Below are 23,721 nucleotides of genomic sequence, written 5' to 3'. Positions count from 1 at the left end.
CTTCTCTTAAACCTGTCCTTTGCGTTGCTTTTAAAATTTTCTTCTGCCTGTATGCAACCTCCCGCAAGGCTTTTCTGTAGCTGATGTTCGCCACCACATGCTCAACGTTTGATACTCCCTATACAGCACGTATTCTGCTGCAGTATCCTGTCAAGCGCGTGAGTACCGGGCTTCCGACTTTTGTGAAGCTGAAGATGTCGAACTTCATATAACAGTAAGAAATTTACCTGACAGGGAGCTCAATCTAGTCTGTCTCAATCCTCTTACCTGCAGAAGAAATGCACTTGCCAGTGTGTGCAATTGCAAAATATTTTGTAATCAAACCACAGAGGATATATACTTTGAAGTTAAAAGTTTAGGGTAGTAGAGGTTTTAAAAAAATAGAAATTTGAAGAAATTTCATAAAGTTTGGGGCGATTCATAAAGCGCAACGCACAATCCTTCTTCTCTCTGTCTTGCCCCAGTCGAACGTCTTTTGGACTCGCACGATTGAACACAGCCGTTGCTTAGCCGCGTGCTCCTAATTTTGTCATCTGAACCGTGAACCTTAACTTCTTTACAACTGCGCGCGGGTGACAGAGCCTCGAAATTGTATCCATGGATACATATTGAATTGCTTAGGGCCAAACCGCGAAAAGTAGGACGAAAAACATGAAAAATTTATAAATAGCGACACTATGACGAGAATTCCCACGCCGTCCACGATCAGCGGAAGCAGTGTCTCCACGGCGTGGTTTCTTACTGTTCCGCGCAAGCAGCGGACGTATTCATGAAATTAGCGTGAGTAGGGAGAGGCGTGTTCTCTGCACGCTTTCCCGCGAGTAGTCTCCCTAATTACCCCTAATTGGGAAATTTGCTTTTATGAAACTAGGGAAGCGGGAAGACTGCGGCGTATGCAAAAGTATTACAAGTTATCCGAAAGTGATGGTGGATTTCTGGTGTCCTAATTAGCAATATTTAACATACCTTGTTTTCCTGTTAGTAAATTCGAAATCCAATGTTTTCTTTTTGATGTTTTGCGCAGTATAAATCGCGTCATCGCTTCGATGATCAAACTACTGAAGATATTTAATTCTTGAGGAATTACAAAAATGTTTTTTTTAATTGACCTACACTGCTGGGATATGATCCCCGTCATTCTGCGCTCGAGTGCTTTTCATGCGTCTAAATTCATAGAACGGCGTAAGTGGTTGTTTGGCAAAGCTGATGTGAACTCATTAGTTTGATTTATCGTCTTCTTGCAGCACTTTCTATCCAATTACAAAAAAAAAAAGAAACTTCTTGGGCAAACAAAATAATGTTCTCCTGCAGAACACCAGTTACTGTCTTCAAGTCGATCTTGTCGTCAGGAGTCCACTGCACTCAGACTTAGATTTCATCTGCTTTGATTGGGATATTCTTGTGCATCGGTTCTAAATAGAGATTTAACGTTACGTTCATTTCAAAAATGTACCAAGAATTTACCGCTTAAGGTAATGAGTCGCTGAGTGTGAGCAGTGGACCACCAGCCAACGTCCTCTCTGGCGATTTTGCGCCGTAGTTATTTTTGAACGTTTTTGTAAACGGCAGCGCTTTTTTTTGGATTCGTCACATCACTAAGTTCTTGTTCTTGGTGGATAATTTCTTGTATTCCCAAAAGCGTAAAAGCGTGTTAGCGATTTACGCAACTCGACACTAATTTGAGCCTTGATATACCACATTTCGTTACTGCTGAACATTAATTTACAAACTGCTGATTTTTCAAAACGTCCTTAATGAAGTTGCTTGACTTTAGCAAACAATAAAGATACCCTCGACAAAGTACAAAGATTAGCGTAACTTGAAATCACCAAAAACTCGTAACAAATCAGGGATAATGAAGTGGTAGAAGGCTGCAAAAACTTTCCGGAAACATCTCCACATGATGGGAAAGTTCAAGTCTTACCGAGAGTATTTATGAATACAGCAGCATTTGCAATTGTGAGGGAAGGGCTCAAAAGCCTAGTGGTATCGTCTCTTGTCAATGCGACTACAGTATCGTGCACTGTTTCCTCGTTATTCCAATATCCTTTCCGGGCCACCTGTCCACACGAGCAAAAGGTGTCCAACAACAACAGCAGATGACCGCTACATTTTGCAACAGGCAAGGAGGGAGCTATGTCTGTTGGCGCTGTTCAATGCGATTGCGCATTGTCCATAAAAATGAAGTCAGGGACAAAAAATACAAAAATTGAAAGTTGACCGTGACCGTTGACCAGTGAGCGCACCGTGTTCAAAGATGTGGAGGTTACTATCGTGTTCCACAATCTTTCTAGCTACATTACGTGTTCACAAATCGCCGTACGTTGGTACGTCCTGAATCAGTTTTTAGACCGAATCTGCTCTAGTCCGAGAAGAGTCTACGACACCACTCCTGTTTGGTCCACTTCCAATGCTCGCGGCTTCATCACAAACAGTGCCGCTGATGTGCATGTCGTCGGGGAAAGACCAATCGCATACGGTCGCTGTGCCACTACCGTGCATTAGATTACTTCCCTTATAGTGTTGTTAAGTGTGGTTACAATTGCACCCGATGACTGACACTGGTCCCTTCTAGTCTATTGCACAACGTATTGGTCATCTGTTGCTGTAGTTGACTGTGGTCAATCACCTCCTCTCCTTTGGGCAGCATTTCCTGTGGTTCGGAACGCTTCCCATGCACGTGAAACAACGCTGTGGGCGATACCAAACTGTGGGGCTACATTTCCTCCTTCTTTCAGCTTCTCATGATTCTTCATCGTGTGAAGTTATCGAAATGCTGTTTCGGAGCCATTTTGGAACAAAAAACACCGATTACCGTGCACCGTAACGCTCTTTTGCCGTTCCTTCTACTGCGTCGTGTACTTATATTGTACACCATATCACCTTGATCACATTGACTCCCATTGATCTTCGAACTGGTCGAGCGGGCGCCAGTGATTCTACCATTTGTCCCGATCGCGTGACAGAGTAGCCTAGTGGTTCCTTCTTTCGCGTGGTTCACGAAGAGCATCATAATTTTCTTTGAAGGACTTCGTGAAGAAATCTGACCATCGGGTCGGCGGTCTTCGTGCAGTGCGCTTAATATCGCGGGGAACCCAGTCGCTCACGGCTCTGGTCCAACGGTCGTCGTTAAAGCGCATCACATGTCCGGCCCATCTTATTTTACTTTCCTTGACAAACGTGGCGGCGTCTCTAAATTTCGATCGCTGACGTAGGAGAAAACTTCGAATCCCGTCCCTCACTTGCGTGACACGGGACACTCCTAGCATCACTCTCTCAATTGTGCGTTCAATGACGCTCACCGCGTTTTCTTCCTGCTTGCGAAATGCCCAGGTTTCCGAAGCATAGGTCAAAGCAGGAAGTACGGTGGTATTGAAGAGGTGAGCACGGAGCAGGGTGTTCCTGGTCTTCTTCACTACATCCTCGATGCTCTTGTACGCTCCCCAAGCCGCTCGTCTCCTCCTGCCCAGCTCGGGGGTCAGATCGTTCATCATGTTCAGTTCCCGACCTAGATAAACGTAGCTGGTGCATTCGGATATGTTCGTTCCGTTGAGCGTGAATGGGGCATCCGAGACCCATCCGTTCCGCATGAACATCGTCTTTTGTAGGTTCAGCTGAAGACCGATGCATCCATATGTTTCGTCGAATTCGGTCAGCATTCGTTCCGCTTGGCTGATGATAAGTGTTATAAGTACGATGTCATCAAAGCGTCATCAAAGCGCAAATGGTGTAGCTGCCGACCACCAACCTTCACTCCCATGTCGTCCCATCGAAATTCCGGTCGTGAAGTTACTGCACAACTCTCGAAGTACCTTTATGTACTGAGTAGGGACGCCTTGGTTATCCAAGGCTTCCACGACCGCTTCCGTCTCAACTGAGTCGAAGGCCTTCTTCAAGTCGATGAAGGTAAGACAGAGCTGCATCTTGTACACGCGTGATACCTCGATGAGTTTCGAAACAGTGTGAATGTGGTCAATCGTACTGAATCCTTTTCGAAACCCTGCTTGCTCGCATGGCTGTCCTTCATCCAATACTTTTTCAGTCCTATTAAGGATTACTGTTGTAAAGAGCTTCTAGATGACGGGCAGTAAGCAGATTGGGCAATAGTTGCCGATGTCATGTGGGTCTCCCTTTTCATACAACAAGACGGTCTTGCTGGTCTTCTACTGTTTAGGAACCTTGCATTTCGACAAGTAACGTGTAAAGAGCCTCGCCAGGGTGTCGATGAGTACTGGCGGAAGGTTCTTCAGGTGTTCTGGTCTTATTCTGTCGGGACAGGGTGCCGTACGACTTCTTACCGACATGATAGCATGTCGTATTTCAAACGGGAGAACATCTGGAATGACATGTCTATCTTCCATCAGGTGGTGAGGAGGCAAGTGGACATGGCTGTCGAAGAGATCAGAGTAGAAGTCGTAAACGATTTTCTATATCCCCCTTCTCGATGTAGTGAGTGTTCCCTTCGGGTTCCGGAGAGCAGTCATCCTCGTCTTGCGAATGGCGAAGTCTCGACGGGCATAGCGGATGCTTTTCCCCCCCTCTGCAACTTCAGCCAGCACTTCTGCTCTTCTCTCTTTAAGGTCATGATTTACCGCCTCTCTGTAAAGCATTGCGAGCTCGGACGTGAGTTGTTGGTTCCTTGCGGCTCGTGCTGATCCACGCTGGCATATCAGCTCGAGGGTTTCAAGAGACAGGCGTCTCTTGATGGCTTTAAAACTCTCAGCCTTCTTCGCGCTGTCGTGAAGGTGTTCAACGAGCCGGTCATATTCCTCGTCAATGTTGTCCATTGCGGAATCTTTCCAAAAGCCGGCTAGCGTAGCGAAGAGATCTCATGAATGGTTTTAGCCGTCATGATGAACTCGGAGAGCCTCTCCCCCTGGTCATTCCATTGTAGGCCGTGGGTCGCGATGTGAAGTTTCTCAGGCGTTCTTCTTGGGCCAACTTTGGCGTTGAAATCGCCAATTATGACCTTGTAGAAGGCATGATCTTCTCGGTAGAACTTCTCTAGGTCCATATAGAAAGCTTCGACTTCTTCTTCTTCGTAGCTTGATGTTGGAGCGTAAGCGACGAAGATAGTCAAAGCTGGTGTTGGACCACATCTTCTCATCCGCAGACGTCCGATTCGGGTCGTAAGTTGTTCAAAAGAGTCGATGTTCTTTGCCATATTCGTGTTGAAGAGGGTGCCAACTCCACCATCACCTCTACTGTCGCATGTTCCTAAGAACAGTTCTTCTCCAGTTTCATATACGGCGTTGAGAGGGTGACGTCGTCTCGTCTCGATCATTCAGATGACGTAGTACTTGATCTTCTTGGCCTGCATGTTCAGGTCTTCGATGGCCGCTTCCGATGCGAGCGTACTTGCGTTATAAGTACAGATCCTCATCCTAGTCCTTTTCCGTTTCAGTAGCTTATATGACTTCTGCAACCCCGCCCTTCCTGGCGCTACCGTACCAGGCTTTCCTCCAGGATGTACACCATATATGTAATATATATATATATGCTGGTATCCGGGGCCGCGTATACGAGTCTGATTGCTGCCTGCGCGTGGTGGTCCTGCTGTAATTAAACGCAATCAGGCGTTCGTATGTACGCATTGCGAACGCACGAGCTATATAACATGCACTCTTATTTGGCCAAAGATTCCCATACATTGCAAAAAGGTGCAGTCGTCCAGCACATCGCCAAAGCCCATAACCTGAAAGATCAACTGCCTGAAGGGAGCATGGAATCTGTGGCAACAACCATTCGTTTCGCCACTCTGAACTGCCGAACACTAGCGAATGAACTCCAACATGCCGCCCTTTTCTTCTGCGATATCTCTGTGTGCCTTCTGCTGCACTGCAGAAAGCACTCATGAGAACAAAGTAGGTGGCTGCACGGTAGCTGTGAGGAACGATTACAAGAACCTGGTGGAGGAATTTGGCTCAGCGTCGTCTAGATGCGCCTTTCTACGACTGCGGGATCGCAGAGGACGTAAACTCTGGATCGGAAGTGCTCACGGACCTACGGAAACCACTGATGACAACAGTAAGGACGCCCTCTATGATGTACACAATGAGTTGATGTCTAAAATACCAAGCCAGCAAGTGGTAATTGTCGGAATCGACGCAAGAATCGAACAGCAATCCGATGTGCTAGGAAAATGGTATTATCCAGCGAAGCGCACGTCGGACAACGGTGACCCTCTGATCGACTTGTGCGAACGGACGGGGCTCATCATTGCCTCCACGTTTAAGAGGAATCATCTACGCCATCAGCTCACGTGGCAGGAGTCAACCCTTTCAACGCCTGAAGAGCAGCGCAAATTGCAAGATACGGTTCCACAAGAGGAACCGAGGAGTTCCTCTTCAACCGAAAATCGACATGGCAGGTTTGAAAGACGAAGAATGCAGAACGGAATTCCGCCAACGTGTGTTTATTCAAGTTGTAGTACGGACCAGGAAGAAGCTTAGCGATGCGGATTCCTTCACAAAGTGCATCCATGACGCTGCAAGGGAAACGTTCCCGATTCCATTGCCGCGGAAGAAGTTTGCCTTTGCATCTGCGGAAACAAAATCCACGTACAATTCTGCATGTGTCGCGCGCAGCAATGGTGACTGGCGATGGAAATTGAAAGGCGTGGGAGGACAAGAACCCGCGGAAAGCCTGTGCTTTACTAAAACAGTATAGCGGGAAGTGAAAAGATGTTCTCCTGCTCTCAACACTGTCAATGGGGTAGCTGTCAGTGAAGCAACCCTTCCAATTTGGAGGGAACACTTCAAGACCTTGCTGAACCGGCAAGCACCGTCAGCTCCTGAACTCGAGCATGTTCATAGGCCGACATACGCGGTAAACGAGGAGCTACCGACCGAGACGGAGGTTCTAGTCTGCATTCAAAAAATGAAGAGTGGAATATCTGGTGGAGACGGAATTAGCGCAGAAATGCTAAAATATCTTCCTCCGTCTGGGATTCGTGAGATGACAAAGATCATCCGTTCAATACGGATAGACGGAAGGATACCTGATTCGTGGAGACACGCTGTCATAATTCCTTTCCACAAGAAGTTATCCGTCACAGACCCTAGGAATTATCGAGGATTTTTTTTTTGCTGCGTGTCATGTACAAGGTATTGGAGCGCATTATCCTGGACCTACTCATTAAACGTCGCGAAGAAACAAAGCGAGACGAGCAAGCTGGCTTTCGTCCTGGTCGATCTACGATTGACCAAGTGTTCATCACCAAGAGAGTGATCGAAATCTAGCAGCGGTATTCGAAGCTAATGCAATAGGCATTTCTGGACTTTGAAGCCGCGTTCGATTCTCCTCACCGAGGCCGTCTTCGCAACGCGCTCCGCGCCGATGGAGTACCAGGAAAGTTTGTTCGCTTGCTTGATGACATGAATCGACGAACAACTGCTGCAGTTCGAACAGCAGCCGGATATACAACACCGTTTGAGGTGGTATTTGGAGTAGGACAAGGGGCAGTGGCAGGCCCCTTCCTGTTCAATCTCGCCATCGATGATATTATGCGAAGAACAGTAGATCAGTGTACTGCCGATATCATTCTTACACCATCAGGATACCCCTTGACCGATCTCGAGTACGCTGACGATGTTGTTATATTCGCGGAAAGCAGTACGAAACTTCAACATGTTGTAAACCTTGTATTGAAGCTGGCTGCAGCCTATGGACTACGTCTACGCCCTGATAGATGCAAGCAGATGTGGATCTCTTCGTGACCTCGAACGGGAATCAGGGTGGACGGACAACCGATAGAACTCGTCGATGAGTTCTGTTACCTGGGCTGTACGCTGAAGAACAACGGCAGCTACGAGAAAGATGTTCAGCAAAGATGCGCTAAGGCCACTTCATCATTTAACTCCTTAACGAAATGCCTGTAGTCGACTACTATCACCAACGAAGTCAAGCTGCGAGTCTTTCCGCAATTCGCTCCATCATGATGTACGGGTCGGAGATTTGGGCAGCACCATCTACGGTGATGGAGAGGTTTGATTGAATGAACGGTTACTTGGCTACTTTAGGCCTAGGGTGTGCCAGAATGAATCGATCTTTACGCAGAAATTGATGGGGTATACCGGCGGATGACACGTGGAGGATATCAACATTTTGCACCGTCATCGAAAGTGGCTAAAGTAAATCGTCTTCGCTTCTTTGGTCATATATTAAGGAGACCGGCAGATCGCCTTGTTCAAAGAGTTCTGAGGAGTTTGCCGGGTTCGAGCTGGAAGAAGCCACCTGGCTGAAAACGGAAGTTCTGGACTGAGGTGGTGAAAGAGGACCTGAGGACACTCGCCTTGGATAGGCAGTTCAGTCGAGACGTAAGGTTTCGCAGTAAATGGAATAGCGAAGAATGGATCGATTCTTTGCAAGCTCTCGCAGAAGGTCGAGGAGGTTGGGCAGAGCTGTGTTCAAGGACGGCACACCTCGGCGAAGATTCGGGTAATCGCGTCAGGCGATGAAATCATTAAGTCAATATATATATATATATTTATTTATTTATTTCTAGTCGTTTCGTTTCCTCGCTATCGTCATGCAAGATGTTATCAAGTTTCATGAGTGACGTTGACGAGGTCCTTGAGCCGCATCCAGTTGAGCTCTCAGCTGGTCCATCCGTGTAGCGAACACTTCACTCCATCTCGTTGGCGGTCTCCTTCGAGGCCGTTTAACATCTCTTGGGATCCACTTTAGCGTTCTTTTAGTCCATCTATCGTCGATTCTTCTCATACTGCGACCGTCCCGTCTATGCTTTGCTTTCGATATATATTCCGCTGGGTCGAGAAGACAGGACATTCTTCTTAACTCGGAGCTACGAAGACAGGCTAGGTGCTGTGTGCGCCGGTTAAACTTCAGGAGACATCTCTCAAGGGCTCTGTGGGTGGTAAGTAGCTTCCTACACGTGGCAGCGGTGTCCGCCCACGTCTCCGCTGCGTGACAGAGCGCTGGAAGAACTGTCGAGTCAAGCAGATGGGCAAAAAAATCTTGGTTCGTCAGTTGGTCCATAGTTCCCTGACGGGTGCAAGTGCTGCCCATGCTGCTCTCATCCTTCTATTCAGTTCTTTCTTCTAATCGTTTTCCATGTTCATAGAACGTCCGAGGCATATGTATGACGAAGTTTCCACGATTTGGGAGCCTTCAAGTTGTACCCCTCTGTCCTCGCAGTAGGCGTTCTTCATGAACTGTGTCTTCTTTCTGTTTATTCGTAGTCCTATTCTCTTCCCTGCTTCGTCCAATTCGTTGAACATCGTTTCTGCATCATTGGTACGGCTCGAAAAGAGAACGATGTCGTCCGCGAAACGAAGGTTCGAGAGAAATCTTCCATCAACACGTATCCCCCTTCTTCCCAGGAAAGTGATTTCATTATCCATTGCAATGCAGCCGTGAACAGCATCGGCGATATAGTATCGCCTTGTCGTACCCCTTTCCAATGGGTATGGTGAGAGGGCGGTGGAAAAGCTGTATCCTAGTCGTGCATCGATCGTAACAATTGGCTAATGTCCTCATATATGACACCTTGATCGACCAGCGCTGACAGTGTTGCATTCGTTTCTACGCTGTCAAAGGCTTTCTCATACGACGAAGGTTAGAATAAGGGGCCGGCGGTATTCCCGGCAAACCTCTATGACCCTCGACACGGTCTGAATGTGGTCCAAGTAGCTGAACTCCTGACGGAATCCAGCTTGTTCTTGAGGCTGGGCTTCATGCAGCCTCCGTCGCACATGCGCGTGAGGTTCGCGAGGTCTTCCACTGATCTGGGATCCTTTCTTTCTGAAGGTGGGATGTCATGTGCGCTGCTAAGATTACATGAAGTGAATGGCCACCAGCCCGAAGAAAGTCTGCTGATATAAAATCAGGTTTGGGGGCTGTGCCAGGTTTCATGCTCTTGACTCGCACTTCCGAAGGGAGAATCCGTGGTGGAGCTTAACCAGTGGAGATGATCGGGCTTGACACAGGAGTTGATGAACAGAAAAGGTTCAAAAGGTTCAAACCTCTCCTTAATGATTTCCATCTCACGACCAGAAGACGTGCGAGTCCCGTCTTCGCTCAGCAAGGCTGCTAGCGGAATGTTATATTCGCGGAGATCCCTGCGGCACTTCTTTAACTCGTTCTTTTTTGTGCTGCTTCTGGGATCTTCTTCTTCCTCTATCTCGAAAGATCCTCCTGCAACGCTTTTTTGCAGCTAGTGTTTGCTACTAACTGCTCAATGTGCCACAAACAGCCTCAAAGTCCTTCTTACCACCAATTCCTTGGTGGTCTTCGAAATTCGATCCATGTTTGTCTTGCGCGGCTTCGAGGCACCTTCTGCACAGGCTCGTAATCCTCTGAGCAGTATCTCGAAGTCCGCGTTTGGGTCCACTTCGATGTGCCAGTCACCTTGGGACAAGGAGTCATCGAGTACACAATCGCCGTAGACGTTGCTTTTCTTATAACTTTTCTACTTCGTTGCCGATGGCAAATGTTCTTTTCCATCATGTGGCTGTGTCGTATTTTTCCACGAAGGAGACGGTGATCAGAACCACTACAAAAGGTGGCAACCCGGCAAGACGGTTTTCATTCCGGTCCCCTGATCCGAAAAATTCCGATCCTGTACTCCTCTTCTGTAGCCTTTCCTAGTTTTGCGTTGAAGTTCTCGATGACGAATTTGTAGAAGGACTTGTCGTTGCGGATCACTTCCTCCAGATCCTAAAACGCCTCCAATTCGGATTCATCAGCTGTTGATGTTGGTGAGTAGCAGTTGATGATACTGATGGGTTTTTGGCGCAGAGGGCGGAGACGAAGAATGACCAGACGAGGTGACAGGATCTCGTGAGAATCGAAAAGATGGACGACAGATGGGTGCACAACAAGACCAACACCACCTACATTTCGCGACGGAACCTTCTCTCCACGAATGACGAATCTACCGTAATTCATCTGTGGTCCATCGCTCCTTCTGCACTTGGTCTCCTGCAGAGCAATCACGTGAAATTTGGTACGCTCTGCAGCTCCGAAAAGAGCATGCAGGTCAGAGTCTGTCGACGCTGTTCTCGCGTTGTAAGTACACAGTCTGAGACAGTCTCCATAGCAAGTAGTGCATTTGCTGCCTTGGTCCAGAATCAAAGACGTCCTTAGCAACCTGAAATTTGATCGTCTGTCATCGGTCGCCATACCGTCCGAAGTCTGAGATGGCAGGGCCCAGTGTGCAGGGTACTGAGGCAGTGAATATGCTGGAGTGGCAAGAAGACTTTTCCCCAAACCAAACAGCCCTGCCACGGCGAGCTTAGCTTTCACCACCTAACCACCTCGCCCAACCTATATGGATCAGCCACCTTGCGACATTTTGTTAAGATGGTGGTGAATCTTAGCAGTGGTTTACTCTTAGCTAGGCTTCCGATTCCGGGAAGTGGAAATGTCGGGTGTGTCGACCTTCTTATCAGCTTTGGAGACTATGCCGGAGGACGAACCTCCGCTGAGCATCGCAGTTCCACACTCAGAGTCACCTCCACGCCACTATCAGGCGGTAAACCGTTGTGGAGCATATATATATATATATATATATATATATATATATACATATATATATATATATATATATATATACATATATATATATATATATACGTACACATATATATATATATATATATCTTATTTTCGATAATGCATTCTTTTGCTAGGAAGATCGAGCTGATATTGTGAAATGTATTCTTCGACACATGAGTAGCGATCCCAAGTTGTCCATTTCTGAGTGGGTTGCCAGGACCTGTGGATGGACTGGAGCAGAGCTGAAAGCTTTGATAACAAATGCTGGTTTTGATGCTATGAGAAGAATGTCGAATGGTGGGTCTTACGAATTTTACTTTGACTTTCGCATTCTTTTTTTAATGCTCAACTATGCCCTTTAATTATTAGCGATGTTGCATTTCCAGCACACTGTTGTTCTCCTCTCATATTTATTTATTTGAAGTGCACAGATGAAAATGTGGATTATACGAAGTAGATTCCAAATCCGACTTTTAATTAATATAGGCGCGCTGAGGTTATGCGTCTACAAGTTAAGACATTTCTGTTTCGCCAGGAGCAAATTTGATATGCACTGATTTTTAAGCCACTTTTTCAGCAAACTTTTTAGAATTTCGATTTTCGTAAACGTTCTGGTTCTCTCAAAAGCTAGTCGAGAAATTCGAAAATGGGAGGAAGAATTTAGAATTTTCCCCAACTAGGTTTCAAGAAGGAAACGGAGAGTTAGAAACACTAAATTTTCCTCGATTATACAAAAAAGCTGTTTCTACAAACATGCAAAGTTTATTTTTCTGTGAGTGTCGTTATTCATCAACTCGTGGAGTCTACTTTGCACTAATTTTACTCTTACCTGTAGATGTCGCGTAGTAACAGCATCGAAATTCCTTTTTTGAGTGGTAACATGGAAATTAATCACTGTTGGATAAGAGATATTCTCATTAAACTCTTTAATAAGAATATCTCTTATCCAACAGTGATTAATTAAACTCTTAATCTTCAATCAATAATCTCACTTTTGTCAAGGATTGATCCCTGACCGTCTCAACAAGAGCAGCGATACACCGCGCTGCGCCATCCGGCAAGACTTGTTTGTGACATCGTTGGGATTATCAGCAAATTATTTGTTAGTTAATTGGAACATAATTTTGCACCCCTTAATATGAGTTTATTTAACGGTAGCTACCCCCACCTCACCCCTTACGATCCCCTCATCCCCTTGCTTCCACGCCACTTTTACAATCTAACCCCTCCCCTCTTCTTCTTGAGAAAGTCTCACGCTTGACCCTGACAATAACAATCAGTAAAGTTATTCTTTTCTGTAGAGATGGTAGGGGACACCCGGAAGGTCAACGATGCGATACTCTACCCATTTACAGAAAAAGGTGCCTGTTTTTCGAAAGCCAGGTAGTCAGTATACACAAGGAAGAATTTGAGAGCACTTATATACCGTCCAGAATATTATCAGGTTTTAATATAGCCAAAATTTTTTAAATTAAAACTTGGGCATTTGTATAAGTACAAAAACAACGGGATTGAGGGACTGGGAACGCGTTTTTGTCACCTTCTCGCAGAAATTTTCTTTCTCCTTCATATCATATATCCCGTATTAAATTATCAGGTTCTCGTATTAAGTTAAAAGTAGTTGCGTAAACAAAGCACCCGATTACTTATTAGACGCAGCCTTCATTAACGTCGAGCATGACTAAATTTAAAGGATTTGGAGGACCCTAATCACTTTCCTCTCCTTCCGGCCACTCAGGCATATGCGAAGTGACTCTTTTCAATTTGGAAAGGTCCGACTCCATCCTATCGTACTTGCTTTAGATTTGATGTGGTCCAGGAAACAAAACAATTGGCTCCAATCTTCGAAACGTGGATGTTCAATGTTCTCTTTTGTTCGTCGCTTAAGATCAGACTTAGAGACTATTTCAGGAAGAAGATAAGCAGGAAACTACATAGCGCGCGTTTTCCTGTAATGGATTTTCGAATCATGCTTGTTCTGATTGCGCATCATTCGCGATGTAACCATGCCTCAAGAAAAACTCGTTCTATCATCCTAAATGTAGAGTCGCCCGTTTTGAGTGAATCGCATACCTCTCATCACGACTTCTGTCAGAGACCAATTCACCAATGGCCACATCTATAGGACTGTCATCTCTAGCAAATGGCCAAATCGCATCTTATTTTGTTCAGGTTGTAAAATACAGAAATACATGTTGTAAAATTTTATTTTGCTGTTCTCCCTTCAAAACAAATATGGACTCTTCCTGGTTTAATAGCGGTTAAGAAGCCCGTTGACGGAGGCGAGCCGACCACGAAGGAGAATTCAAGAAGTAGTATTTCTTCCATGAGCAAGTTGGTAGTAGAGAACGATTTTGCCACTAGATGAACATAAAGACTTATTTTTGACTCCAACATCGCGCCAATGTTACGCCCCATCGCGGGTAGCCGCATCTTCTCCGTGATGAGTTGTCTTTGAGTACATCTGAGCACATTTTGTTCGACCTTCGAAAAGAGCTTACCATAGGTGCTATAGGGTCGAACCGGACCCTCCTCAGGTGAAGGGGGTTTAGCTCATGGGGTGCAGCTCAAGTGAAGGGGGTTCTTACGCCAGCCGTTCGAAAGTGAAAGGGTAATTTCGCCAACCGTTTAAAAGTGAGGGAGGTCCTTCCCCCAACCGTTCAAAAGTAAAGGGGGTCAGAGCACCGGCTCTGACTATCGCATCTTAGGAGCTTGCACAGAATCTATCTAGTCGCTGCTTTTTGTTTTTCGTAGTTTCTCTTTCTTTTTTCCGCACAATTTTTGATTGGGATTACGTAGTTTTAGCCGAGTTCTCCATTAGTTTTCCCGTTTGGTTTGCTCTTAGGGCGCCTCTATGTTTTTAGTTTGTAGGCGTTTTTTTTCTACATTTTCTATTCTTTTTTGTGTAGTTGTACCCGATTTACCCATTCTTCATCCCAGTAGTAGTAACAAAACAGTGTTGTAGTAAAGATGGGTTTTCGTGAGAGCGTGCACTGAGCCCTCTCCGTAGTAGGAGGAAAACTCCCTTGATCCCATTTTTTTGTGTAGTCGTGTACAGATAATATCACATAGTCTTAATAACCAGCCTTCACCAAGGACGCGAAGCGTAAACGCGTTCTGTGTCAATTGTAGATGGTTACTTTCTTCTGATAAAATTCTTTAGCCCCTCAAGTGGGGCGCTCTTGTACAAGAAGTGCTCTCCATGAAGTATGTGCGTCATAAGCGCCAATAGGTCAATAGGTCACAAAATTCCTTGTTGATCAGCACTTTGATCAAACCTTTTTGAAATTTAGGGTCATCATGTTCCGTCATTGTAAAGGACTCAAACATTGCTGCCGTCTTCCATGATTCTCTCCCTCAGCGGCATAATAGGATCAAGAAACAACTCGATGTCGGAATTAGACTAACCCATTCTTGAACAAAAATACTAAAACACATGCTTGGACATTATTAACAATACTTCTAATGTCGGAACATACGTTCTTGTCACTATTTTATTTACCTTATGTTCGTTTTGCACTTATATTGTAGGCTTGTGCAAAATTACGTCAAATTTCGAATTAGCTCCTTATTTTTTATGGTCCTCTATTTTAATTGAATACATGTATTCCCTTCACATTTAATTCTAAGCAGTTTTCAAATGCAGTTGTCGTTGAACGTGCCGGTCATAACCTGGTCACATCATCGGTGGAGGGAACGCTTCTGGCCGGCACAACACTCTGGCTACTACATTTCATTTTGTGTTCCTTCATAAGGCTACTTTGAGATTGCTGGTCATTTAGTTCGTATAAAAAGAGCTACGATGTCGTGTGTAAAATCTAGTTCTACTGCATCACTATAACCAAACTCACGGGTAATTTTGAGAGGAACGGTAAAGAGACTCCTATAGACTTTTCCGCGAACACCTCTGAGACATTACGTATCTGGTGGATATGCTCGAGGAAACACCATGTCTCGATGATGCCATGCTGCAATTGTTTATGGACACACAGACAGCCGCCTTAGATACTCTTCTAGCACACAGAGGACACACAGTTCTAGACACACAGACGAATACACAGTTACAAGAAAATATGAAACGAAGAATACATAGTGAGAGTTGTCAAAAGTACTAAATAAATTAAAGAACAATATGGTTGGTAGTACATGACATTTTGTGTGGTGAACTACTAAAAGAAAAAGAGCAGATTTTCTCTACATATTACCTTCAGGAAGTCCAGGAATCTCATCAAATAAACTTTCTTTCAAGAAGTCAGAGATACAAAGGTCCCTCTCTTAAACACCTATTTTCCATCTATGCGACCAGCTTTTCATCACTTTCTTCCGTTTCTTTCTACTTTCTTTTCCACAAAGATTAATATAAATGATTTTTATCCCCGTTACATGTGAGATCTCCCCTGTTTTCAACATAAGTTTTATATACGTCATTGAAAACTAGTATTGCTATGCATCTATTAGATTCCTCATATTTCACGTGAGGATTTCTCTTGTTTCCGGTACAAGTCTGAGATAATTTTACATCACAATATTTCTCCTAAAAACTTTCATCAAAGTTCCGATGGATGTGTATGATTATCCAAAACAATTTATCAACTCACGAATTATATTCTAACCGGTGATGTGAATCTCCACAGGATACCCTCCATCACTAATTGGTCAAGCAAGGCATGGTCGAAATTATGCCAGAAAATCTACTTAAGCCACTCTACATATACCCTAATTTTGAATAAGGAAGCTAGCCATTCGAAAAAGGATGGTTATGGCTATTAATCATAGTCCCGCTCTCTGTCTTCTCACTTCGTGCGAATGATTGTTCAGCAAAACGCTAACTTAAACACTCCGTAGGGAGAATTAAGCCAAGAACAGCCAGTTATTTTTTATGTAGTGTGATATAGTACATATGTTATGATATAAAAGAAGTGGTGCTCGCTATTTCAGGACGAGTTGCTGTGTCTTCAAACCTAGTGTAATAAGTTGGTTTATTGTTGTAATTCCAGACGCACCTTTTGTATATCTCTCATATTAAAGGAAAATGTTTTTCTTTTTATTAAAGCACTGCTTTGAGGTTGTAACCCTACCAAACCTTCCGTGTTAGGAAACCAAATCAGTTTGAAATGTTGCGGCTAATGAACACACAAAATCACGCGTTTGTTTTCAGGTCATAAAACACAAGACATCCGACCAATTTCATTTCTTCTTCGAACACACAAGACATCTGACCACTTTCATTCTTTCTTCGAACAAAGTGGCGTAAGACACAGTTACGTGCTATCACTCTTTCAGTGCTGGGTTGGTTGGGAAAGTGCAGAAAAGGTAATCTAAGTCCTGTACATAAATCCCAGTACAAACCAGTTCTTGTCGCCTGTTAATTACTGTAGGGTGTGAGTTTTTGGGATTCTGTCCACGGTTCAGACTCGGAAAAAACGCTTGCACTGCGGAGTAGGACTTGTAGGGAGGCAGCATGCCACGAAATTGACGTTGAAAGATCTCAGGAGATCATTGGAAGGAATAGAGTTCGGGATGTAGATTGTGAGTCTAAGTGTACTCACGCCCAATCACCCTTAATTACCCTGAAAAACGGAGTGCGATGCGGTGCGTGTACGAGAGTAGCAGGTTATAAGTTAGCAGCGTTCCCATTCTTTTCATTTCACTCATTTTTGTACTTTTCAGATCACTAAGAAGGCGTGTCAAGAGGACGAAACGGAGGATTTTTGGTCCCTGCTTTTTGCTTTTAAAGGCATCACCCGACGAATCTGGGGTGGTGCGGATTTCAGGTTTTTTTGTTTCTTTTTTTGTTTGTTCCTATACGGGGTCGTAGATTATGGGGAGGAGGGTGATTCCGTCATTTCTTCCTAATTGCCGTAAAAAACGGCCCGGAAGATCCGGCTCCTGCACAAGGCTGGCGCGCTCCAATCGAACTCGTTGTAGAAAACAGCGCACCGGAACGCTCGAAGTCGTATCTTCCCGGCCGTTTTTTACGCCAATTAGGAAGAAATAGACAGAATCACCTTTCTCTTCATAATCTACGACTTCGTATAAGCATAGCCCACCTGAAACTCGCACCAACCCCGATTCGTGGGGTGATTCCTTTAACCGAAATGATAGCGCAATTGGAGCCGCTCGTGAGATTTTAGCTGCGTGCGGGGAGGTGAAAATGAACAAAAAGGTTTGAAAAAAAAAGAAAATGAAGAAAAGGACCAGTAAGAAACACTGTAGATCTTATTGGACGATAGGAGACGATAGGAACAACAACGGAAAGTGTAATTGACTAATTTGCCGTAGTGCTTTTCTTCAGAAAAAAAAGTTCCCATCAATCAATTACAATTGATCACCCGGTATGTGATTCTTCTTTGGGGTCAACTTTCATTTTGAAAAATGAAGACGAACAGCGACTGGTATTTTCAAGCGCTGGTTCTAAGTGCACGCACAAATCTAAGCTTCAGCGGCCTTATTGTCTGTATTAAAGACAGTATATCAAGAAATTAACGATGATTGATCTCTCGTGGACAACATAGCATCCAGAGTGTAAATTATGAATATGGACGTGTTCTTCAATTCCTCCTAGTCATCCTAAAGAACGGACTGCGAAACGACTCGCTGATACGACGCGCTTTAAGGTGTTGTAGACGTTTCCCAAACCGTTTTGCGGATGAAATTGAGCTGAACACGTTTATATTCGTAATCTACACAATGAATCCCATGAGAGGTCCCAACATCGTCAGTTTCGTGATGCGCTTCTCAAATGCAGAAAACAAATGGTGTCGAAAATGTTCCGTTTTGTCCACTTGTCTCTCTATTGTAGTTAGAAAACAACAGTCAACTAAACTTGTTGAAAAACCATAAGGATATTCCGTTGAAGGGGAACGAATTCTCTGTTGAATTATGTATAAAAATACACTTAATACTACGCATATTTGTTTTGGAAAAGAGTTAACAAATTATTTACCTACTAGTCTGAACGTCCGGCTAAAGCCGGACCTCAGACTTGTGGTGGTTCCCTTCGCTCGCCATCACTGATCAATGAAAATTAGCAGTAGTGGTATTTTCTGCAAAATTAGAATTGTGTTTTTCTAACAACGCCTTCTTCTTTCTCCTTTTTATGAATTTACGCGGAAGATTTCATAGTTTTCTTTCTATTTGAGTCATTTTTACATTTGAAGAACATTCAAACTTCAGATTCAAACACCCCCCTCAATACCAACATGATATAGACATAATTTGAAAGCACTACCCTAAGTATGGGTTTTCTTCCTGTTTCCCCCAACAGTTATCGCAGATTGATGATGTAGCATAAAAAGAACTGATAAAGACAACGTTCCACCTCAGATCATGTAAACTGTTCGCTACTGTTTAAGCAACTGCCTGCATGGGTGTTTCCAACTTTGGAAGAAAGCATGTTACCAAGATGAGGTACACCTGCAAGGAAATAGACGTGCGGAGGAGTCATAAAAGTGGCACGTAACACGTGCAGTATCCATGAGTATGGAACGGTTGCAACGTCCTATTTACCTTTTGCGACATGCACACGAAATTATTGTGCGCGAAACTCCTGCACCACGGCACACCAATTTCTCGCCGTGGGACCTGTCGCACCCTTTTTTAGCTCTGTTGCGTCGACCCACCAATCCGATGACACGGAATCCATTTCACCCAATTTTATAGCTACAGGCACACACACACACACACACACACACACACACACACACACACACACACACACACACACACACACACACACACACACACACACACACACACACACACACACACACACACACACCAGAAAGGAACCGTTATCAAATGGTCAATCGCTGTCGCTATGTAACAAATTTTCGGAACGAAGAACGAATATGAGGTGATATAAGAGTCAGTCCATAAAAGTAAAAGAGATTTGCTCGAGCGGGCACCAGTAATACTTCCATTTGTCCCGATCGCGCGCAAGTGTTGCCCTAGTGGCATCTCTTCTCTCGGAGAACTCAAAGAGCGTCGTACTTTTCTTTGAAGGACTTCGTGAAGAGTTCATCGGATAGGCGATCTTCCTGCGCTGCGTTTGATGCCGCGTGGTATCCAGACGATTACGGCTCTGGTCCAACGGTTGTCACTGAAACGCATCACGTGTCCGACCCACCTAATTTTGCTTTCCTCGGCGTATGCGGCAGCGTCTCTTATCTTCGATCGGTACCGTAGGAGTGAACTTCGAATCCATTCTCTCATTTGCGTAAAGCGGGTTACTCCTAGCATCACTCTTTCAATTCCGTGTTCTATGACGCCGATCGCATTTTCCTTCTGCTCGCGAAATGCCCACGTTTCTGAAGCGTAGGTCAAAGCAGGAAGAACGGTGGCGTTCAATAAGTGAGCACGGAGCCTGTTGTTCTTGGTCCTCTTCACTACATCCTCGATGCTCTTGAATGCTTCCCATGCCGCTCGTTTCGTTCTGCCCAGCTCGGAGGTCAGGTCGTTCATCATGTCGATTTCCCGACCTAGATATACATAGCTGGAGCATTCGGATATGTTCGTACCGATGAGCGTGAATGGGGCATCAGAAACCCATCCGTCTTAATTAACATCGTCTTGTCTCGATTCATCCGAAGACCGGTCTTTTTACACGTTTCATCAAATTCAGCCAACATCCGTTTCGCTTGATTGATGCTAGTTGTTATAAGAACAATGTCATCAGCGAAACGAAGTTAATGTAGCTGTCGACCATCAACCTTCACTCCCATGCCGTCCCATTCCAACTTTAGCAATGCGTTCTCGGGGGTGGCTGTGAATATTTTGGATGAGATTGTATCATTCTGCCGGACCCCCCTCTTCTCGTCGATGATGATATTCTTGTAGAATGGCGAAATTTCGGTCAAGAAGTTGCTGTACAGCTCTTGAAGTACCTTTATGTACTGAGAAGGGACGCTTTGGTTGTCCAAGACCTCCATGACCGCTTCGGCCTCAACTGTATCAAACTTACTTATTTAGATGGCCCATCTTCACTGGACGTGCGGGCTCCAGCATCTCTTCCACTCGTTTCGTTCCCTCGCCAATGTCATCCAAGATGTTCTCAAGTTTCGTGAGTGACGTTGACGAGGTCCTTGAGCCGTATCCAGCTGAGCTCTCAGCTGGTCCATCCGTATAGCGAACACGTCACCCCATCTCGTTGGCGGTCTCCTTCGAGGCAGTTTAGCATCTCTTGGGATCCACTCTAGCGTTCTTTTAGTCCATCTATCGTCGATTCTTCTCATAATGCGACCGACCCATCTCTGTTTTGCTTTCGATACATTTTCCGCTGGGTCGCGAAGACGGGACATTCCTCTTGAGTCGGAGCTACGAAGACAGGCTAGGTGCTGTGTGCGCCGGTTAAACTTCAGGAGACATCTCTCAAGGGCTCTGTGGGTGGTAAGTAGCTTCCTACACGTGGCAGCGGTGTCCGCCCACGTCTCCGCTGCGTGACAGAGCGCTGGAAGAACTGTCGAGTCAAGCAGATGGGCAAAAAAATCTTGGTTCGTCAGTTGGTCCATAGTTCCCTGACGGGTGCAAGTGCTGCCCATGCTGCTCTCATCCTTCTATTCAGTTCTTTCTTCTAATCGTTTTCCATGTTCATAGAACGTCCGAGGCATATGTATGACGAAGTTTCCATGATTTGGGAGCCTTCAAGTTGTACCCCTCTGTCCTCGCAGTAGGCGTTCTTCATGAACTGTGTCTTCTTTCTGTTTATTCGTAGTCCTATTCTCTTCCCTGCTTCGTTCAATTCGTTGAGCATCGTTTCTGCATCATTGGTACTGCTCGAAAAGAGAACGATGTCGTCCGCGAAACGAAGGTACGAGAGAAATCTTCCATCAACACGTATCCCCCTTCTTCCCAGGAAAGTGATTTCATTATTCACTGAAGCCGTGAACAGCTTCAGCGATATAGTATCGTCTTGTCGTATCCCCTTTCCAATGGGTATGGTGAGAGGGCGGTGGAAAAGCTGTATCCTAGTCGTGCATCGATCGTAACAATTGGCTAATGTCCTCATATATGACACCTTGATCGACCAGCGCTGACAGTGTTGCATTCGTTTCTACGCTGTCAAAGGCTTTCTCATACGACGAAGGTTAGAATAAGGGGCCGGCGGTATTCCCGGCAAACCTCTATGACCCTCGACACGGTCTGAATGTGGTCCAAATAGCTGAACTCCTGACGGAATCCAGCTTGTTCTTGAGGCTGGGCTTCATGCAGCCTCCGTCGCACATGCGCGTGAGGTTCGCGAGGTCTTCCACTGATCTGGGATCTTTTCTTTCTGAAGGTGGGATGTCATGTGCGCTGCTAAGATTACATGAAGTGAATGGCCACCAGCCCGAAGAAAGTCTGCTGATATAAAATCAGGTTTGGGGGCTGTGCCAGGTTTCATGCTCTTGATAGCGACTCGTACTTCCGAAGGGAGAATCCGTGGTGGAGCTTCACCAGTGGGGATGATCGGGCTTGACACAGGAGTTGGTGAACGGAAAAGGTTCGAGTAGAACCTCTCCGATATGATTTCCATCCCACGACGAGAAGACGTGCGAGTCCCGTCTTCGCTCAGCAAGGTTGCCAGCGGAAGATTATATTCGCAGAGATCCCTGCGGCACTTCTTTAGACTCGTTCTTCTTTGTGCTGCTTCCAGAATCTTCTTCTGCTTGTACTTCAAAAGATCCTCCTGCAACGCTTTTCTGCAGCTAGTGTTTGCTACTAACCGCTCAACGTGCGATGCATTCGGATCCAGCCTCAAAGCCCTTCTTCTTTCCAGCAATTCCTTGGTGGTCTTCGAAATTCGATTCAAGTTTGTCTTGCGCGGCTTCGAGGCACGCTCAGCACAGGCTCGTAATTCTCTGAGCAGCATCTCATAGTCCACGTTTGGGTCCTCCTCGATGTGCCAGTCACCTTGGGACAAGGAGCCCTCGAGTACGCAATCGTCGTAGACGACTTCTTTTCTCCTTCGTTGCCGATAGGAGATGTTCTTTTCCATCGTGTGGCTAAGTCGTATTTTCGCACGAAGGAGACGGTGATCAGAACCACTACAAAAGTATGGTACTTCTGAGACGTCAAGTAGAAACCACCTCCTGTTGGTGAGAGGTCGATGTGCGCACGAGTCGCGCCGTTGGGCGATTCCCATGTCCACCTACGATGATCCTTCTTCATGAAAAGAGAATTTCCATGAAAAAGGCGAGTGGCGGACAACAGCCCGGCGAGAAAATTGCCATTTTCATTCCAGTCCCCTTGTCCAAGTCTTCTAATCCTGCGTTCCTCTTCTGTGGCCTTTCCCAGTTTTGCGTTGAAGTCTCCGACAACGAATTTGTAGAAGGACTTCTCGTTGCGGACTACTTCCTCCAGCTCCTCGTAAAACGCGTCCAATTCGGATTCATCAGCTGCTGATGTTGGTGAGTAGCAGTTGATGGTACTGATGGATTTTTGGCGCAGAGGGCGGAGGCGAAGAATGGCCAGACGAGGTGACAGGATCTCATGGGAATCGACAAGATGGACGACAAATGGGTGCACAACAAAACCAACACCGCCTAAATTTCGCGACGGAACCTTCTCTCCACGAATGACGAGTGTACCGTCATTCATCTGTCGTACGTCGATCCTTCTGCACTTGGTCTCCTGCAGAGTAATCACGTGAAATTTGATGCGCTCTGCAGCTCCGAGAAGGGCATGCAGGTCAGCGTCTGTGGAAACTGTTGTCGCGTTGTAAGTACACAGTTTCAGCTCTCAGTTCTCAGCTTGGAAGACCCTGTCGGAGGACGAACCTCCGCTGTGCATCGCAGTTCGACGTCCAGTGTCACCTCCACGCCACTATGAGGCGATGAACCGTTGTGGAGGTCGTAAATTAATTATGGAGAAAAACCTACGTTGCAAGTGTTTTTTCTATGAACACAAAAGCAGCGACTGCTCGAGACCTAACTGCAAGAAATGTGCTACATGCTCAAACACTCTGTGTTCAGAAATTAACATCATCACAGCCTGACCTGTCAATTGGTCAGCAGCAAATAAAAAATTGTGTAGAGCCAGGAGTTACAGGTACCACTGTACAACACGAACTTAACGCTCAGTTGCCATCGTCGGAACCAGCACCCTCTTGTCCCCTACAGTGAACACAACTGCCTCTTTGTCCAGTACTGCCACAAACATCACTCATGATAGTTACCTCGGGTAGTTATAGTTTACTCGGGTTAGACCAAACTGTACTTATGA

The 23,721-nt window shown here is 45.5% G+C and overlaps 14 protein-coding genes across 19 annotated transcripts; 3 read left to right on the top strand and 11 right to left on the bottom strand.

Moving 5' to 3' along the window:
- Positions 1–2,972: 2,972 nt before the first annotated feature.
- RB195_022391 (uncharacterized protein) lies at positions 2,973–3,659 on the bottom strand (the record flags this gene model as incomplete). The annotated part of the gene is made up of 1 exon (XM_064209499.1): positions 2,973–3,659. The coding sequence occupies one exon, from the start codon at positions 3,657–3,659 to the stop codon at positions 2,973–2,975; it is 687 nt and encodes a 228-aa protein (XP_064065380.1).
- A 54-nt stretch (positions 3,660–3,713) lies between these two features.
- On the bottom strand, positions 3,714–3,923 carry RB195_022390 (uncharacterized protein; the record flags this gene model as incomplete). Its single annotated transcript, XM_064209498.1, has 1 exon — positions 3,714–3,923. The coding sequence occupies one exon, from the start codon at positions 3,921–3,923 to the stop codon at positions 3,714–3,716; it is 210 nt and encodes a 69-aa protein (XP_064065379.1).
- On the bottom strand, positions 3,714–4,336 carry RB195_022389 (uncharacterized protein; the record flags this gene model as incomplete). The annotated part of the gene is made up of 2 exons (XM_064209497.1): positions 3,714–4,044; positions 4,299–4,336. 2 exons carry the CDS (start codon positions 4,334–4,336, stop codon positions 3,714–3,716), a joined length of 369 nt encoding a protein of 122 aa, XP_064065378.1.
- A 91-nt stretch (positions 4,337–4,427) lies between these two features.
- RB195_022388 (uncharacterized protein) lies at positions 4,428–4,787 on the bottom strand (the record flags this gene model as incomplete). The annotated part of the gene is made up of 1 exon (XM_064209496.1): positions 4,428–4,787. The coding sequence occupies one exon, from the start codon at positions 4,785–4,787 to the stop codon at positions 4,428–4,430; it is 360 nt and encodes a 119-aa protein (XP_064065377.1).
- A 23-nt stretch (positions 4,788–4,810) lies between these two features.
- Positions 4,811–5,284, bottom strand: RB195_022387 (uncharacterized protein; the record flags this gene model as incomplete). Its single annotated transcript, XM_064209495.1, has 1 exon — positions 4,811–5,284. One exon carries the CDS (start codon positions 5,282–5,284, stop codon positions 4,811–4,813), a length of 474 nt encoding a protein of 157 aa, XP_064065376.1.
- A 496-nt stretch (positions 5,285–5,780) lies between these two features.
- RB195_022386 (uncharacterized protein) lies at positions 5,781–6,452 on the top strand (the record flags this gene model as incomplete). 2 transcript variants are annotated; one of them, XM_064209493.1, is made up of 1 exon in its annotated part: positions 5,781–6,452. In XM_064209493.1, the coding sequence occupies one exon, from the start codon at positions 5,781–5,783 to the stop codon at positions 6,450–6,452; it is 672 nt and encodes a 223-aa protein (XP_064065374.1). The 2 variants fall into 2 exon arrangements, with proteins under 2 accessions (XP_064065374.1, XP_064065375.1); XM_064209494.1 differs by having other exon boundaries at positions 5,793–6,452.
- Positions 6,453–7,097: 645 nt separating this feature from the next.
- Positions 7,098–7,718, top strand: RB195_022385 (uncharacterized protein; the record flags this gene model as incomplete). Of its 2 annotated transcripts, XM_064209492.1 has the most annotated exons (2): positions 7,098–7,208; positions 7,269–7,718. In XM_064209492.1, 2 exons carry the CDS (start codon positions 7,098–7,100, stop codon positions 7,716–7,718), a joined length of 561 nt encoding a protein of 186 aa, XP_064065372.1. The 2 variants fall into 2 exon arrangements, with proteins under 2 accessions (XP_064065372.1, XP_064065373.1); XM_064209491.1 differs by lacking the exon at positions 7,098–7,208 and having other exon boundaries at positions 7,377–7,718.
- Positions 7,719–8,550: 832 nt separating this feature from the next.
- Positions 8,551–9,030, bottom strand: RB195_022384 (uncharacterized protein; the record flags this gene model as incomplete). 2 transcript variants are annotated; one of them, XM_064209490.1, is made up of 1 exon in its annotated part: positions 8,551–9,030. In XM_064209490.1, one exon carries the CDS (start codon positions 9,028–9,030, stop codon positions 8,551–8,553), a length of 480 nt encoding a protein of 159 aa, XP_064065370.1. The 2 variants fall into 2 exon arrangements, with proteins under 2 accessions (XP_064065370.1, XP_064065371.1); XM_064209489.1 differs by having other exon boundaries at positions 8,551–9,000.
- Positions 9,031–10,680: 1,650 nt separating this feature from the next.
- RB195_022383 (uncharacterized protein) lies at positions 10,681–11,145 on the bottom strand (the record flags this gene model as incomplete). The annotated part of the gene is made up of 1 exon (XM_064209488.1): positions 10,681–11,145. The coding sequence occupies one exon, from the start codon at positions 11,143–11,145 to the stop codon at positions 10,681–10,683; it is 465 nt and encodes a 154-aa protein (XP_064065369.1).
- A 241-nt stretch (positions 11,146–11,386) lies between these two features.
- RB195_022382 (uncharacterized protein) lies at positions 11,387–14,938 on the top strand (the record flags this gene model as incomplete). Its single annotated transcript, XM_064209487.1, has 3 exons — positions 11,387–11,497; positions 11,655–11,817; positions 14,814–14,938. 3 exons carry the CDS (start codon positions 11,387–11,389, stop codon positions 14,936–14,938), a joined length of 399 nt encoding a protein of 132 aa, XP_064065368.1.
- Positions 14,939–19,539: 4,601 nt separating this feature from the next.
- Positions 19,540–19,986, bottom strand: RB195_022381 (uncharacterized protein; the record flags this gene model as incomplete). The annotated part of the gene is made up of 1 exon (XM_064209486.1): positions 19,540–19,986. One exon carries the CDS (start codon positions 19,984–19,986, stop codon positions 19,540–19,542), a length of 447 nt encoding a protein of 148 aa, XP_064065367.1.
- Positions 19,987–20,501: 515 nt separating this feature from the next.
- RB195_022380 (uncharacterized protein) lies at positions 20,502–21,059 on the bottom strand (the record flags this gene model as incomplete). Of its 2 annotated transcripts, none has more annotated exons than XM_064209485.1 (1): positions 20,502–21,059. In XM_064209485.1, the coding sequence occupies one exon, from the start codon at positions 21,057–21,059 to the stop codon at positions 20,502–20,504; it is 558 nt and encodes a 185-aa protein (XP_064065365.1). The 2 variants fall into 2 exon arrangements, with proteins under 2 accessions (XP_064065365.1, XP_064065366.1); XM_064209484.1 differs by having other exon boundaries at positions 20,502–21,029.
- Positions 21,060–21,091: 32 nt separating this feature from the next.
- RB195_022379 (uncharacterized protein) lies at positions 21,092–21,565 on the bottom strand (the record flags this gene model as incomplete). The annotated part of the gene is made up of 1 exon (XM_064209483.1): positions 21,092–21,565. The coding sequence occupies one exon, from the start codon at positions 21,563–21,565 to the stop codon at positions 21,092–21,094; it is 474 nt and encodes a 157-aa protein (XP_064065364.1).
- A 156-nt stretch (positions 21,566–21,721) lies between these two features.
- RB195_022378 (uncharacterized protein) lies at positions 21,722–23,097 on the bottom strand (the record flags this gene model as incomplete). 2 transcript variants are annotated; one of them, XM_064209481.1, is made up of 2 exons in its annotated part: positions 21,722–22,544; positions 22,649–23,097. In XM_064209481.1, 2 exons carry the CDS (start codon positions 23,095–23,097, stop codon positions 21,722–21,724), a joined length of 1,272 nt encoding a protein of 423 aa, XP_064065362.1. The 2 variants fall into 2 exon arrangements, with proteins under 2 accessions (XP_064065362.1, XP_064065363.1); XM_064209482.1 differs by having other exon boundaries at positions 21,722–22,563; positions 22,653–23,097.
- Positions 23,098–23,721: the final 624 nt, after the last annotated feature.

Source organism: Necator americanus, chromosome X (genome assembly GCF_031761385.1).
Source record: "Necator americanus strain Aroian chromosome X, whole genome shotgun sequence".
Classification (NCBI taxonomy): domain Eukaryota; kingdom Metazoa; phylum Nematoda; class Chromadorea; order Rhabditida; family Ancylostomatidae; genus Necator; species Necator americanus.
The sequence above is the reverse complement of the archived record's forward strand: the minus strand, read 5'-3'. Positions and strand labels throughout refer to the sequence as shown.